At 41.0% G+C, this 17012-nt stretch overlaps 2 protein-coding genes and 1 long non-coding RNA gene across 4 annotated transcripts in view; 1 reads left to right on the top strand and 2 right to left on the bottom strand.

Moving 5' to 3' along the window:
- LOC130195805 (uncharacterized) overlaps positions 1-5042 on the bottom strand; it is a 139422-nt gene extending 134380 nt beyond the window's left edge. Inside the window, exons 1-3 of one of the 2 annotated variants that reach the window (XR_008832129.1) lie at positions 5022-5042; positions 4438-4572; positions 1871-2073 (exon numbers count right to left, since the gene is read on the bottom strand). This is a non-coding gene — a long non-coding RNA (uncharacterized LOC130195805). Of the gene's footprint in view, positions 1-1870; positions 2074-4437; positions 4573-5021 lie in introns of those variants that run through there. The other variant, XR_008832128.1, reaches the window with a different exon arrangement.
- Positions 5043-7173: 2131 nt separating this feature from the next.
- Positions 7174-15140, top strand: LOC130195035 (N-lysine methyltransferase setd6-like). The gene is made up of 10 exons (XM_056416280.1): positions 7174-7269; positions 8482-8562; positions 8721-8865; positions 8963-9104; positions 9266-9460; positions 9575-9740; positions 9858-10038; positions 10129-10253; positions 10355-10579; positions 15135-15140. The coding sequence occupies exons 1-10, from the start codon at positions 7174-7176 to the stop codon at positions 15138-15140; spliced, it is 1362 nt and encodes a 453-aa protein (XP_056272255.1).
- On the bottom strand, positions 15126-15596 carry LOC130195795 (histone H2B-like). The gene has a single exon (XM_056417512.1). It carries the CDS (start codon positions 15572-15574, stop codon positions 15200-15202), a length of 375 nt encoding a protein of 124 aa, XP_056273487.1. The 5' UTR covers positions 15575-15596; the 3' UTR covers positions 15126-15199.
- Positions 15597-17012: the final 1416 nt, after the last annotated feature.

The raw sequence follows: 17012 nt of genomic DNA, 5'->3' as shown, positions 1-17012 counted from the left end.
AGTCAGTGTGATGGCTGTGACTGAACTCTGTCTGTGAGCTTGTAGTTAGTTCATAATCACAGACAGCCAGTCTGAGGCAGTCTGTCAGCTGTCTGTCTGTAATCCAGCTCCTGGTCTTTGATTTGGTGATTTTCTCAACTCCACTGACGAGTTTTTCGGGGCGAAATTGGTATTCATGAAAGTTTTCTCATCTGGGATTGGTTCTGAACTCAGACCGTTGGTGATTACATTCACATCAACTCAACAGACATCCTCAGTTATAAATAATTTTCATAATAATAAATATGAGAATCACCATTTGTGACTCCTGCATCTGTCCCTTTTCAAATAATAGAATAAATGCAATTGCAATCACTTTCAAGTAAACCAGATTGCTCTATGGACAAGAAAAAAAAGCTCAATGTTGAGCTTTTGTTTTGAAGGACAACAGCAGAAAAGCCCAACTTACGGAGGTAAGACCTGGCAAGTCGCCAAGAATCTCGGCTGTCGCGCATGCGCAGGCGTAACCTGTTAATGCCGTAACGTAAACATGTACACGAAGGTACAGGCATTTCAACATGTATTTATTGATGACTTAGTTTTATGTTGGTGTACTTTGAGCTTGTGTAATATGTGAAGTTATCAATAAAGGTTTTTCTGCATTTCCCCTGCGCCTCACCTGTAGTGGTAGTGCCCCTTTCGGGGCGCACAGCTGACAACACGGCTGTGTAAGCGAACCCGTTTTCAGGCGTTCATGAATCAGGCGGAGATCTTTTCTGACCTCAATCTTCCAGTCAGAAAGAAAACATTTCAGAAGACACCTCAGAAAATGTTCGAAAACAAGGAACAATGTGTTTCTGAATTTATTTTCATTTTATTTTGGAGATCGACAGGGAACGTCTCTCGATCGCGATCGACGGGTTGGCGACCACTGGTGTAAAATAATAAAAAAGGGAATACAATGGTTTTTTTATCACTAGGAGTAGGAATGAATAAACATTTGAGACACAAATTACCATTTAAAGCAGAGTATTTTATTATTATTTTTAGACTATCACAAAACTTCAGCTTCAGCTGTGGCAAAAATACTCTGTTTATAATAATGTGTTTATTATCATAAACTTAACTTTAAGCATGTAAATAAAGTACATTGAGGCTTAACATAAAGACACAATACAAAAATAAATAATAATAGATAGAGACGAGTCAAAACAATAAAAGCATTAAGCCAGGTACATCAGAATATTATAGTTAAATCATGAAGGAGTAATACTTTTACAATACCACCTCTTACGGAGGTCTCCACTGTCATGTCTCCCCGCGGTCTCTCTGGTGTGAACCGCTCAGCACTGTGCGTCCCCATCTAAACAACCCGGGATTTACCACAGAGAGGCACTTCTGATTGGCCAGTTCAGGGTCAGCTGACCCGAGCCATAGCCGGAAGTTGTGGAAGCAGCGATATCGACGTTGCAAGTATTTAGTCTTTAAACAGTTGCACATTGTCAATAATAAACAGCAAAAATTAACAGAAATAAAAGCCACAAAAATAATATAAAGAAACGTAAAGAAATAATAGAAACAAAATACATAAATATATATAAAAAATAAATTTGTTTTTAAATAAATCTCTATATATTTTAATAAATATAGGTTTATATAAAGAAATATATATATAAATATATATCATATAGGTTCAAGACTTGCAGCAACCCAAGCAAGAAAACTTCTTCAACCTTATCATGAACAACAACTCTGCTTACAACATCAACAACGTCTCATTTATTTCTAATGATCTCATCAATGCAATTGTGATATTTTTTAAATCACGGAGAAGAGGGAATCTTTTTTAGAAAACTGAACGCTAATTTGTTTTTCCAGTATGAACAGCTGAGTGTCGTTTCAGATTGCATGCATGTCTGAATGTTTTACCACAAACTGAACAACTGATTGGTTTCACTCCTGTTTTGGCTCCAGAGTGTCTCTTCGGTGTCTCTTCCTCTTCCTCTTCCTCTGGGTCCTCCTGGTCCAGACTGGAGCTCCAGTCCTGCTCTTCAGGGGGAACCTCTTGTTTCATCACCAACAGCCGCTGGACGTCTGTGGAGAATAATAAAATACATGTATACATCTTAAGAATCTCATATTGAACTCTAATATTCAATAGGTTTATTAATGAATGAGGTCAGGGTTTTAAGGGAGAACATGAACAAATCGGAAGTGAAATCATCTGAAAGTACAATGTACCTCTGAGGTGTCGTACAGTAAAACGTACATGTACTTCTGAGGTGTAGTGTTAGCGTCTAGCAAAATTGGATGTTTGGTAGAGTACGACCTTGTCTCGTTCTCTCCTTTCCAACGGGAGAATTTATTCTCTGATCACGCGTAAAATACAAGTTCGATGCGATTGCAATCACAGCGGAGTCCTCTCCGGTCAGCACTAGTTGAAAACCCAAAACAACTCGGCCTCCCTTTCCACGTACGGGCCTCCATGCCCCCACATGTGAAGTCATCCTGACCTCGGATCTGCTGCACCCCCCCACAGCCCTTTCTCACAGGAGGGGGGCCCTCGTCCCCCTCTCTCATTGTAACAACGTGATAACAAGTGTGTGTTGCGTTTGTGTGAGGCGAGTGCCTAGCTTTGAGAGGCAGTCACAATATTTCTTATCAGACACATATTCTATATGTTATTCTGAATTTGCAGGAGCTTGAACACAATCGTCCCTTCAATAATTCAGTTTTATATTATCTATAGGGATGCACCGATCTGATCGGCGCCGATCCATATCGGCCGATATTCCCATTATCGGTTTTGATCGGCGTTCTCAAAACGGCCGATCAGATGACGTAACATCTGCGAGAACTATCAGACGTTTCAATCGCGGCGCACCGCAACGGAGACGATGCGCCCGGCGAGGGCCGCAGAGTGAGAGGACCACGAGGGGATCCTCACCACCGAGCGGCGTCCCCGTCCCCCGAGTTGAATCTCTGGGTCAACTCAGCCGACTCTCACATGTCTGAGCCCCTAGAGACTGATGCTCACGGTAAACACATTCGATCAGGAGCGCGCGAGGGTTTTGATAAAGTTAGCGGAAGGATTTAAGTGACAACATCCGGTTTTGCAAAGTTAGCGGAAAGAACCACGTGAAACAACATCCGTTTTTCAAAATAAGATGTCGACAAATCATACACGAACATATACAAGTGAACAATGAACTGATTTTGTATCTTTATAGATCGTTTATGAGATTTAGCTTAAATTATGCTAACATAACATTTTTACTGGACCAAGGAAGAGTTTATAAAAATTAGTCAGTCTTTTGTATGTTAAGAAAAGTCCTGTATATAGATTTCCCCAAGAGTTCCAGGAAATGAATGATGCAGATGTGTTCCATACATATCTGAAATCCCCTACAATAGCAATCAAACAATTTTAATGTATCAATTAGGACATTTTTCTAAGTAAAATATACATATATATGTATAACATATATATTTATATATGTATTTCCTCATAGTCCTAGGCAATAATGCTACACAATAAATAGAATGCTTCAATCGACACCGTGATCGGTATTATCGGATCGGCAGATACTGATTTCAGTGATCGGCACCAAAAACCTGATCGGTGCATCTCTAATTATCTATCCCCCTTTTTACATTATTCATTATGTAACTAAACACTAATATAAATCTAGAAGAATGGGCTCTATTAATACATAACTGTTACATCACATCACATGTCATTTAGCAGACGCTTTTATCCAGAGCAACTTACAATAAGTGAATTCAACCACGAGTACAAACTCAGAACTAATAGGATCAAGAAAGTAACATTTCTTCAAGAAGCCAAACTACAAAAAAAACATAAGTAACACCATGAGTAACACCATGATGAGTAATACCATGATGAGTAATACCATGAGTCATACCATAATGAATCATACCATGAGTAACACCATGAGTAATACCATAAGTAATGGGGGGAGGTGACTTCAATAGTAGGTAGACGATCAATATAGAAAATTACAGGGTGGCAGGCGGAGATTTCAGGGTGGCGGGGCGCCACCATGTTATAATTGTAGGGGAAACACTGCAGCAGTTTGATCACTTTACGGCAGTTATTTTGTTTTACGGCAGTTTGATCACTTTACGGGAGTTTGATCACTTTACAGCAGTTGGAACACTTTACGGCCGGTTTCCTCCTCCAGAAGTTGTTCTGGCCGCCGTTTTGAAGACCGTCCCAAGAGATCTCCACGTGCAGATCCCGTAACCAGTTTGACTAGAGGACCGTGAGGTGTTTAAAGTTCCTCCCTGATGAATGAGATCAGAGGAGAGCTGGAAACTAAACAGATCCACCAAAAGTCTCGCTCACTCCAGTTGACGAGCTGGAAACGGACTAAATGTGACTTGGAGCCGTAAAACGAGCATGAAGACCGGGAACAATCGTGAAGCGGCACCAACCTGATGTGTGTAGCTCATGTTCTCCTAAACGAGAAACGATGTCCTCATACGCTGCTGCCAATGTGTCCAACTGCTCAAAAGCCTCGTCAACGACCTCGCCGACTTGCTGCTTCACCAACAGTCTCAGCATTTCTCCTGGAGACAACTGTGTGTAACATATTTAACAGTCTAAGAAATGAATAAGAAGCTAGAAAAATGTCTTATATCAGAAACAGAGAGGAAATATTAACAGTATAAGCAATAAATATGAAGCTAAATAAGTGTAGTGTAACAGTAATATCATTACAGAGTGGAAATATTTAACAAGTCTAAGCAATTAATATCAGGCTAAATAAATGTGAATTTGCAGGAGCTTGAACACAACAGTCCCTTCAATAATTCAGTTTTATATTAGCAGTAGTACAGTAAAACGTACAATATGTACCTCTGAGGTAACGAGTACCTTTGTGATGTATCATAGTAAAAAGGTATGGACGTGTTTACGTACTGCAGTACCTGTAGCTCTACCTCAGTACATGATGTGAATACTTCCTCCAGAACTGGTTCCATCAGTTTAAAGTGATAAAGAAACAAAGAGAACCAACCTGCTCGTTGTAACTTCTGGGTAGAAAATGGCGTCCCGTTCCATTGGCGCTCCTCTATTAAACTCCAACGTTCCTCCTCGTACTTCGACGTTTCACATGTTCACTAACTGACGGAAAACCGTTGACTCCACTCGGGTCCGTCTACTTCCAGTTCGCGCTGCTGTCAGCGATGAGCCCCGTTGCATGATGGGAAACCAACGGCTGGCCGTGGCCATATCAGAGAGCTGATTGGCTCTTAGATTTGACAACTTTGGCTGTAATACTAACGCTGGATAGTTGGCTGTTGGTCTCATGTCGTGCCACGAAGTGGCCCATTAGCCAATCAGAACGCTTGTACTGTTGTTGCCATGGAATAATTCATCTTTATTCATAAAGAAAATGTAAACTAGTGTGGAAGTTGCATTAAAAGGCAAAACACAATTCCTCAAGTTGAGCACACAAGTGTGTGTCTCGTTTATTCCGTAACACAAAACGAATGAACACAAGATGGCGCTGCCCAGATACCAAACCCACATGGGGCTCGACATCACAAACAGCAACACAACACTTAGGGACCGCGATCCCGGAACAGTCACACCGATGTGTGTGACACATTACTTTAATCATTGTGTATAGAACTACACCAAGAACAAGGGTGAATTATGATATCACATTCACGACACTAGCTGTGTAATCCTGCCCAGAGGAAACCCAGGTTGAGGACAGCTTCACTAGTGTCGGGGCTCTCAAGTGTCACGCATTGAGCGTGACAGTCACACATTTCGGTCTTAAATCACGCACTCCCGCCACACATCGTATTTCTCACGCTGAAAAAAAACTTGGCTATTTAATGTTTTAATGTACCGCAGCACGCAAACATGAGCTGGCCACGCTGCCCTCACCATGGAGAAATCAAGCGCTCCCCTGGAGTTCTGCTGTGAGGTGCCACTTATCAGCCAATCAAAAAAAAAAAATGGGCTACACAATAGCCAACCGGAAAAAAAACCGTATATGTTGTATCTGGGTAAGAATTAATCCAGCAACCAATGAAAATAAAGCATCCTGGAATTGCACGCGACTGATATCCGAAAGTTTCGTTATTAGTTAAATATTAATAAATAAATGCATGAATAAATATAGGAATAAATAAATAAATGCTTAAATAAATGTTTAAATAAATAAATAAATACAAGAATAAATGTATAAATAAATACATATATAAATTAATAAATATTAGTTATAACTCAACAGGACATCATTAAATAAATGTATTTCTACATTTCTGTATTTCTTCATTTCTCTATTTGTGTGTCCACACGTATTTCTTCATTTATTTATTTGTGACATTTGTTGCGGTGTTCACTGTTGTTTGGCGTATACTCCGCCCACAGTAGCCTGGTACTTGTTCCCGAATAAACTGTAATAACTAGACAACGTCTCGTAGCTTTCCTAACCCAGGGTCGCTACAATATGAAGTTATGAATCTTAACCCTCAGTCAAATTGACTTAACGTTATCTTTTAATAATTAATGAACTCGTTGTGCTCGTTAGATCCTCCAAAACCTAATTATTATATCTCATGTTTAGCCGATACGGAGACGTCAGAGCCAGTGGAGCATTTTTAAAAGTCCTGCCAAGATCAGGCTGCTCTCGGCGGCCACACAGCGCGCTGAGGGTCCGGAGCTCAGTGGTCCCTCGAGCAGGACCTCAAATCTCCGTCGCATATCCTTATTAGGCTGAATCTCGATAAACCGACCACAGATTTGATACTTAAACTACCAACTTCTCGGCTGAAAACATCCTTAAATTACATTCCGTGACTCAACAGTAGTAGTATTTAGAACGTACAGACAAGAATGCATTATAAACACTGTTCATCTACAAGTCCAAGTGCTAGGGATCGATTGCTTCCGTCTTGCTCCCTGACTTGACCAATCCTGTCACGGGGAGTGTAACAGGGTGAGGCTCAGGCGCAGAGAGACAGAATGGACAAAATATAAGTAACAAAAAGGCGCTCTTTAATGAGGCAAAACAGTTGAAAAATAAACAAGGTCCAAAAGGGGCAGGCAGAGGATCATCGGTCAAGGCAGTGTTGAGTATTCTGAAACTGGGCACTTCGCAGATGGTGGAAAACAGGCTTCCGGACGCGCATGGATTAAGTTATCAACATTTAATGGCAGGAAATGTGAAACAAACAGTCAACGCGCTCTATCTCGTGTCCCGGCGCCGGCTCCTCACGGAGCACAGCCTTCCCCCTCGGGGCTTACCTGTGAAAGAGAGCGGTCCCTCTAAAAACACGCTGTCTCATACTCTTCCTGTTTTCCGGTCAAACAGCCACTTCCGGTTCCAGTCGCTTTCACAATAAGATTCCCGTCTTGGTTTTGACTGCATTAAAAGTCACCTTCACAATAAAAGTCTCTTGTTATTGTAAGTCATTTCACGGAATTCAACCGGCTTCGTCAATCTATAATACTAACATACAGTCACTCTCATGCAATATACATTAATTCTTGCCATTTACATTTGCATAGAGTAAACATTACCCCTATGCTTCATAATACATTAATAACAAAATCAATATTCTCCTTAATATTGTCTATTATAATATCTTTCTATATGTATTAATTTAAAACATAAGACCTCTGCAGATGTTATCAAAATAAACTATTACAACTTAACAGCAGGCAGGGTCGGATCGGCCAGGGCAGGCAGGCAAGCAGGATCGAAGCAGGCAGGATCAGGAACACAGACAGGACGACGGGAAAAGGACACAGAACAAGAGACGACAATCCGACAGCAGACAAGGGAAAGACTGACACAATATATAGGGGGGGAAACAGGTGTACGACATCAGACAGTAACGAGACAAGAGTGGCTGAGGGCAGGTGCAGGGAATTAAACGAGAGAGAAGACACAGAGGAGACATGGAACATAGGAGACACGGAACCGGGTGTTACAAATCCTGTTTAACAATGAGGTTCGGACCACCCCAGCTCATTTGAATATACGGACACATAAATGTCACACATAAATAAATGAAGAAATACGTGTGGACACATAAATAGAGATATAAATAAATGAAGAAATACAGAAATGTAGAAATACATTTATTTAATGAGGTCCTGTTGAGTTATAACTTCTATTTATTAATTTCTGTATTAATTTCTGTATTTATACATTTATTATTGTATTTATTTATACATTTATTTCTGCATTTATTTATTCATTCCTGTATTCATTTATTTATTCATACATTTATTTAAGCATTTATTTATTTATTTATACTTAAGTCAATTTAAGTCCTCCATAGGAGTGATGATGATGGATATGTCACTCTTGCCTGCCTTCAAAACTTGAGAGCCCTGTTAATGTATTTCAGCTGTTGGTGCCGTTTCTTTATAAACTAGTGTAACCGGGCGTTCGCACGTGCAATTTCATGTTACGGATGTTTACCTATTTGTTTCTATCATTTCGCCGACAGGTCGATGATGGTTCAGAGGTCAATCCGCTGCAGGACTTTCTCCAGTGGTGCAAGAGCGTCGGCTTGGTGCTCAGCAGTAAGGTGTGTTGGCCTCAGCACGAACCAGTCTCTGGGGCTGCGGATAAGATCATTTCTACTGTGTTGTTCCTGCCATGTTCAGTATTTGTCAAAAGGTTTTGAAGAAGGTGCACTTATTGAGTTGATCCCTGTCTCCATAACCACACAGTGTCTCTCTGTAGGTGTGTGTGAGTAAAGAGGGAACAGTGGCCGAGTACGGGATGCTGGCTCTAGACGACATGGAGGAGGGAGAGGTTGTATTCACCATCCCCAGATCAGCTCTCCTCCACCAGGAAACAACCACGGTGTCTGTCGTGCTGGAGAAAGGTGACGGTTTTAATCGTGAAGAAACGTGAGCCCCCCCCACACACACACACACACACACACACTTTGTAACCCAGCTTCTCCTACCCGCCCGTCACAGAGAGGTCTTCTCTGGAGAGCTCGTCTGGCTGGGTCCCCCTGCTGCTGGCTCTGCTGTATGAGTATACGTCTTCACAGTCCCATTGGAAACCCTACCTCTCTCTGTGGACCGACTTCAAGGCTCTGGACCACCCCATGTTTTGGTAAGGAAACTATTTAAATCCCTATCCTGAAGATCAGTTCACTAAAAACACAAAACTGTCACGTTGCCAACTCCAGGAACAGCTTTCCTTTTAACTTTTTCAGTGAAAGAAGTGTGAACTTATAGCTTTACTTCGCAGTAATTTACAGTTAATTTGTCCAGGTCGAAAGAGGAGAGAGACAAACTACTGAGGGGAACAGACATCCCAGAGGCCGTGGACACAGACCTGGCTAACATCCAGAGGGACGACACAGACCTGGTCCTTCCCTTCATCGCCAAGCACCCGGACCTGTGGAACCCCGACACGCACACACTGGAGCTGTACACGAAGCTGGTGGCCTTCGTCATGGCCTACAGGTTAGTGACCAGGAGACACACATATACACACACACACACACACACACACATTGTCTGGATCCTCATTGCTTCATTGAAACCTCTAAAAATACATCCCCATCCTCCTCTCTGAAGTTTCCACGAGCCAGAGGAAGAGGAGGATAGCGAAGACGATGAGGAGGAGAAGGAGTATAAGGAGGAGGACCAAGAGGAGAAAGTCCCAAACCCACCGATGATGGTTCCCATGGCCGACATGCTGAACCACGTGTCCAATCACAATGCAATCCTGGAGTTTACACCGGTGAGGGGGAACATCCACTCCTCATGACAATCGATATTTGTATTGTTTCAAACAAGTGTGACTTATTACCCGCGCTTCTCGTCTCTCTCTCTCTCTCTACATGCCGAATGTCCTCAGGACAGTTTGAAGATGGTTTGCTTGCGCCCGATTCTCAAAGGAGAGGAGGTGTTTAACACCTACGGGCAGATGGCCAACTGGCAGCTGCTGCACATGTACGGCTTCACAGAGCCTTACCGGAGCAACGGCAATGACACCGCTGACGTCCCCGTCGCCAACCTCTACAAGGTCGCCATGCAAGGTGAACGTGATGGATATGATGGACGGACCCAAATACAACCCTGTGCTTCCGCTAGATCCCCCCCATCTCATCTTCCTCCTCTCTTTGCAGCTGTTCAGTCTGATTCGGAGCGGCAGTTGATGGAGGAGCAGTGTCAGATTATGCGAGAGAATGGATCCTTCATCTTTGGCAAACAGGGCTGCCTCACAGACACAGAGCTACAAACCGCGCTCAAGGTGGGGGAGGGGGACATCGGTCTGCTGCACACTGCACAAAACCTGGAAAACCAACACCATGCTGTGTTGGAAGAAAAAACATTCGCTTTGTGTATTTTCAGATGATGTGCATGTCAGAGGAGTTCTCAGAGTTCAAGGATAACGAAGGGTGGGAGGAAGATGAGGAGGATGAGAATCCCCTCCCTTTCTCCAACGAGGACCTCCCCGGGTTGAAGGCTTCGTGGAAACGCCTCATTCATGAAGCAGCCCGTCTGACCGTGAGGTCCTACGGAGACGTGGAGGGGGGACAGGGTGTGAAGAGCGACCAGGCGCTGATGGAGGACTGGGCAGCAGGAAGCAGAACGCTAATGTGTATATATATATGTATGTATATATATATATACATGTATATATATTAGGGCTGTCAGCGTTAACGCATTAATCTATGCGATTAATTTGGCCGCGTTAACGCACTAAAATATTTTAACGCAACTTTGTTTACATCCGGTGTTCGTTGAAGTTTTTACACTCTGAGTGTCAAACCGCGGCAGTGCGGTTTAACACTGTTTCCGTTTTTAAAACAATTATTTATCCGCGAAAATAAGGAGCAGAAATCAGTTTAAACTCGTGGATGAATCAGTCGGGTTTCCTCCTGCTCCTCCTTCCTCCCGTCTCCCCCTCTGATACACAAAGGAAGGGAGGGGCGACGTGTCGGGTGACGCGGCGCGGAAAGAACTCGTCACACGAAACCTTCACTGTGATTTGTCAATCCGTTTGTCTGTCAACATTTTGCGAAAAAAACAACCAATGAACACTCACAAAGGACCTCCCACCTCACAGGTGAGGCTCATTAGCAGCCTGTCAGTCAGAGAAGCCAGAGAACACGGCGCGAGGACAACTGAGCCTCATGATATAGAGATGAGATTGTTCTGGAATGTTTGATGTATAACACGAGGGTATGTGTCACATGCAAACGCCTTTAAAAGGTGAATTTACATTTTTTTGTAAAATGGAGAAAATGCCCCCAGCCTCCAGAGGGTGAACAGGACATATTTGAATGTCAGTTTACCAAGGCCACTGGTTCTGCTGTTCAATGTTAAAGATGACAGGACCAATGGGGTCTCAAATATACTTCTTTTTTTTTACTAATCTGGATGTTTCACTGAAGAAACAATTTATCATCCCCAATATTAAATACCTCGCTGGCACTTTATAGGTAGGAGCCTCTTTGAAAATACAGCTCTGTGTGAAGTTTTGTCTTTAAAAAGAAAAAACTAACTTTTAAGCGCGATTAATGAATTTCAAAATGTGCGATTAATTAGTTACTTTTTTTAATCGATTGACAGCCCTAATATATTTATTAGGGCTGTGAAACGATAACAATTTTTAATCCGATTAATCACAGGTTTTTGTGGATTAATCATGATTAATCACATATTACCAATATTCTCGGTATATTTTGTGAGAACATAGAGATTTATGACAAAAGACGGATATATACATTTATACATTCTTCTATACAATGGTGCTGCAACTCAGCAGTTATTTAGCAGTTTTCTTCCATATGGAACATGAATACATCTTCATCCTAAACACAATGTTTAACCCTCCTGTTACCTTTCGGGTCAATTCGACCCCATTCAATGTTTAATGTCGGTGTTCTTTGGGGTCAATGTGACCCCAGGCTGTTTTTCACTGTGTCAAACATATCAGAAATATCAACTTTATTTATTTAAAGGGCTATTTAGGTAGTCAACAAACAAACATAAAGTACCTCACACTTAAACTTGGGAAGCAATATTAATTCTAATAATTTTCTGGAGGTTTTAATTGCTGGGGTCAAATTTATGGAGGACTCAAAATGACTTAAGTATAAATAAATAAATAAATAAATGCATGAATAAATACAAGAATAAATGAATAAATGCTTAAATAAATGTATAAATAAATAAATAAATGCTTAAATAAATGTATAAATAAATAAATACAAGAATAAATGTATAAATACAGAAATAAATACAGCAATTAATATATATAAGTTATAACTCAACAGGACATCATTAAATAAATGTATTTCTACATTTCTGTATTTCTTCATTTATTTATATCTCTATTTATGTGTCCACACGTATTTCTTCATTTATTTATGTGTGACATTTACGTGTCCGTATATTCAAATGAGCTGGGCGGTCCGAACCTCATTGTTGAACAGGATTGGTCAAGTCAGGGAGCAAGACAGAAGAATATAGAATATACACTTTTAGCAATCGATCCCTAGCACTTGGATCTGTAGACGAACAGCGTTTATTATGCATTCTTGTCTGTACATTCTAAATACTACTGTTGAGTCACGGAATGTAATTTAAGGATGTTTTCAGCCGAGAAGTTAGTTGTTTAAGCATCAAATCTGTGGTCGGTTTATCGAGATTCAGTCTAATAAGGATATGCGACGGAGATTTGAGGTCCTGCTCGCGGGACCAGTGAGCTCCGGGCGGTCAGCGCGCTGTGTGGCCGCCGAGAGAAGCCTGATCTCGGCAGGACTTTTTTAAATGCTCCGCTGGCTCTGACGTCTCCGTAGCGGCTAAACATGAGATATAATTAGGTTTTTGAGGATCTAAAGAGCACAACGAGTTTATTATTTACTAAAAGATAACGTTACGTCAATTTGACTGAGGGTTAAGATTCATAACTTCATATTGTAGCGACCCTGGGTCAGGAAAGCTACGAGACGTTGTATATTTATTATCGTTTATTCGTAGCCTACGCCAAACAACAGTGAACACCGCAACACATTCTACTCCACTGTAAATTATTTTACAGTGAATAATTTGAGTAAATTCATGCGCAAGAACAGTTGATGTGGTGACGTCACAAGACCAGAAAGACCGTCCTGCGTCCTCGAGAGTCTGGACTCCCAAAACCAGACTCCAAAGACCAGACTCCAAAAGAACACGAGTCTGTACTCAGTGTTCTTGGAATTGATAAACGGCTGAAGTCAAAAAGCTGTCGAGGCTAACTTCTGCTAACGGTGAGCTGAGCGAGTCAACTTCAGCGTCATGTGCCAGGCAGAAGTAGTAGAGCACAACACACCAGGTGCATCACACTCCTGTGACCAATCATGCTTTAGACAGAGGTTCGGACCGCCCCAGCTCATTTGAATATACGGACACGTAAATGTCATGCATAAATAAATGAAGAAATACGTGTGGACACATAAATAGAGAAATAAATAAATGAAGAAATACAGAAATGCAGAAATATATTTATTTAATGATGTCTTGTTGATTTATAACTTATATTTATTCATTCCTGTATTTATTTATTTATACATTTATTTAAGCATTTATTTATTTATTTATACATTTATACATTTATTTAAGCATTTATTTATTCTTGTATTTATTCATGCATTCATTTATTTATTTATTTATACTTGTCATTTTAAGTCCTCCATACAAATTGACCCCGAGGGTAAAATATGTTCGTAAATGTAAAGGTAACAGGAGGGTTAAACAGAGCATTTTTCTCTTGTTTGTCAACCATTAACTCCACCATGATACAATCTAAAGGTGGACAGATTGACAAGTGACTTTTTATTTGCTCGGTCCCGATGCGCGCGCACGGAGCTCAGTGGCGCGCGAGACGAAGATCGATAAGTGTTAACGCAACGCGAAGAGACATAAATGACATGCTGCTGTGGAGATACGATCAACAACAGACGTTTAGTTTAATAAAAGAACAAAGACGTGCTATAGAGAACATGTCAGGGGGCGGGCCAATCTCTTTAATGTCATGCGATCTACCAACACTACGCCGCGATCGACTGGCAGGTCGCGATCGACGTGTTGAGACCCTGATCTACAGGAAGTAAAAGTCGTAACAAGGTTTCCGTAGGTGAACCTGCGGAAGGATCATTACCGATGAACAGACCGTCTGCATGAGAGCGGACATAGTTCAGATTGAAGTGGTGTATTGGAAGTTCATTTTGCAAGTGACTTTTTTTTCGTCCCGACGACCAACAACAGACAGATTGGAAGCTCATTCTGCGCATGCGGTAAAAAAAAAAAATAGTTAAACCTGTAATTGAATTAACGCGTTCTTTTTCACAGCACTAATATTTATATATACATATGTATATATCACCACTCACTGTCCTTCCCTAAACAGGTGGTTTAGCCAGTGTTTCATTGTTCACATTAAGACTCTTAAGCAGATAGGAAGTCTCAACCATTAATGTATATATTTGTTAAAGCTAACTCCCAGGAAATTGTTTACCGAAATCAGCGTGTATCAAAAGGTTTTCACATAGGATTTTAATTAAATTCAGTTTATTTTATAGCCCATTATCACAAAATACACATTTGCACAAAATCCCTGACCTTTCATAGGGAAAAAAGAAACGTTCATCATGGGTCCATTTTATATTAATGTAATTGCTTAAATCTTTGCCAGTTCAGGTTCATAGGTTCGTTTTCACCCAAAGAAAGCTTATGTATGGCATTTTTGATTTGGCTCCATTCACATCTGATGGACACTTTTAACGATTAACACTGATACTTATGTAGTGTTTAGTCTCAGTACATTATAACTTCATATTTAGCCTAGACCTCAAGGACTAAGACATGTTTAAAGTCTACCACAACAGATACAATAGTGTGTGGCAGAAGTTGTCCAGTCTATGTATATAAAAAGCATATGATAGTTTACGTGACTGCGTTCACATCTGTGCAGCTGCTGCTACGTAAATTAGATATTAAGTAAAATAATAATGATTGAGCTCTGGGCGCTTAGTCTTTAAGTCTCTGTATACCAACAACGGATTGTGGGAATGGAACAGAACCATAATACTGGAATCATGTATTTGTCTCAATGGGTTCAAACTCCATATTTTGTGCACATCAGGAATGACCTTTAGAAGAAGTGGGTGGCTCTTAAAAGAGCCGTTGAGGTGGTGGTCTCCAGCAGGTTTACTTGGAGCTGGTGTACTTGGTCACGGCCTTGGTTCCCTCAGACACCGCGTGCTTCGCCAGCTCGCCGGGCAGCAGCAGGCGGACAGCGGTCTGGATCTCCCTGGAAGTGATGGTGGAGCGCTTGTTGTAGTGAGCCAGACGAGCGGCCTCACAGGCGATGCGCTCAAAGATGTCGTTCACGAAGCAGTTCATGATGCCCATGGCCTTGGAGGAGATGCCGGTATCGGGGTGGACCTGCTTCATCACCTTGTACACGTAGATGGCGTAGCTCTCCTTCCTGGACTTGCGCCTCTTCTTGCCGGTCTTGGTCACGGTCTTATTGACGGCTTTCTTGGAGCCCTTCTTGGGCGCTTTGACGGTGGCTTCAGGCATGATTGACTGATTCTTCCGAGTGAAAAGATATCTCCTGGAGCTCAGGGCGGGGAATATATATCAGCTCGATGCAAACGAGGCTGTGCTGTTGCTTGCGTCGGATTGGCTGTTTAGCGGAGCATGCGCAGAACAAGATGTTATTCTGTGCTCCCCTCACACAATTGACCTACTTTTGAGACACGGTTGTAGCGGGACCCTAGATCTCTGAATCACGTCACGTGGTGTTACTTAGCCAATCAAGAAGGCGTATTTTGATAACGTTGCGAATCGAGTGAGATATACACACACCAGAGAGACTGGAGGAGGAGAGGCCAAACTGTCATAAAAAACTGTATAAAGTGAAACAGCGAAACCAGTCTTTAACCTCTTCTATGTTCATTCATTACAAAGGAAGTTAAAAACGAGTACGTCTCATGTGTTCAGAGAACATCACGATTATTAAAAGCTGACTAAAGTGAAATTAAGTAATTTATTTTAAGATTAAAAAAATGTGAAACTTATGAGTAATGCTTTTTAGAATCCATCCCTTATTTTAATTAAAAAAGAGAAGAATATTAATTTATTTTTGGAGTTAAGTCTGTATATTACATTATCGTAAATATCGGTTTTGACGCCAACAATAATTCCTAATGATTACATTTGGACAAATCTAATTAAATATCTGGAATTTCCTATTTTTTTCTCTCCTGGCTTTTGAGTTGTTAATGATAGAGTATTCAGACCCCGTCTGTTAAACATATCTAAGGTCTTAACTCATAACGACGAATTAAAAACATATTTGTACATATTATAGACATTATATTGACAAATGTATGTAATAAAAAAAGAGGTTAAAGGTTAGAGCTGGAGATCAAAAACGTGTTTGTGTGCATGCGATGTGAGAAAACAAAAACAACTTGATTTAACTGTAAAATCTGATTTCATGCTGACAAGTATGACAGTGCTAATTTATAATTGACTGGCAGTACATTGGATGTGTTGTAATTATTTAAGTATATTTAACTTTACTATGTTATGGTTTGTAACACAAATGTAATCTTGAAAGAAAAAGTGGATTTTAGGATAATCGGGGTCTGAATAGGTGCTTAGTAAACTTTATTGATCTCTTGAAAACAATGTTTTTGAGTTTTCTCTCAGATGTATTGGAACGGACTGAGGGACATGTACTATTAACCTGTTATAAGTGTTAGTGTTATTGTGTTCACAGGAAGACGTTCTCTATAGATAAGATTAGTAATGGCAATTACGGAGTTCAGTGAAGGTCTCATGACCTCTGTAGCTGTTCCCGAATAAAAGATAATAACGAATATATATCTTAGCTTTTCCTGACCCAGGGTCGCAACAGTATCTTGGATGTGTATGGAATAAAGGCTTTATTTAACCCTCCTGTTATGTTCGTTTCTTACATGCAGCCGTGATGTTCCCGGGTCAATTTGAC

This window comes from Pseudoliparis swirei, chromosome 6, assembly GCF_029220125.1.
Source record: "Pseudoliparis swirei isolate HS2019 ecotype Mariana Trench chromosome 6, NWPU_hadal_v1, whole genome shotgun sequence".
NCBI classification, from domain to species: Eukaryota; Metazoa; Chordata; class Actinopteri; order Perciformes; family Liparidae; genus Pseudoliparis; species Pseudoliparis swirei.
Note: the sequence above shows the minus strand (reverse complement) of the source record. Positions and strands in the feature narration are given on the sequence as shown.

Coding starts and splice junctions, on each gene's coding strand:
- LOC130195035 (XM_056416280.1), top strand. CDS start 7,174: ATGGCAGGAAATGTGAAACAAACAGTCAACGCGCTCTATCTCGTGTCC. Junction 9,741..9,857: donor CAATCCTGGAGTTTACACCG/GTGAGGGGGAAC, acceptor GAATGTCCTCAG/GACAGTTTGAAGATGGTTTG. Junction 10,254..10,354: donor AGCTACAAACCGCGCTCAAG/GTGGGGGAGGGG, acceptor GTGTATTTTCAG/ATGATGTGCATGTCAGAGGA.
- LOC130195795 (XM_056417512.1), bottom strand. CDS start 15,574: ATGCCTGAAGCCACCGTCAAAGCGCCCAAGAAGGGCTCCAAGAAAGCC.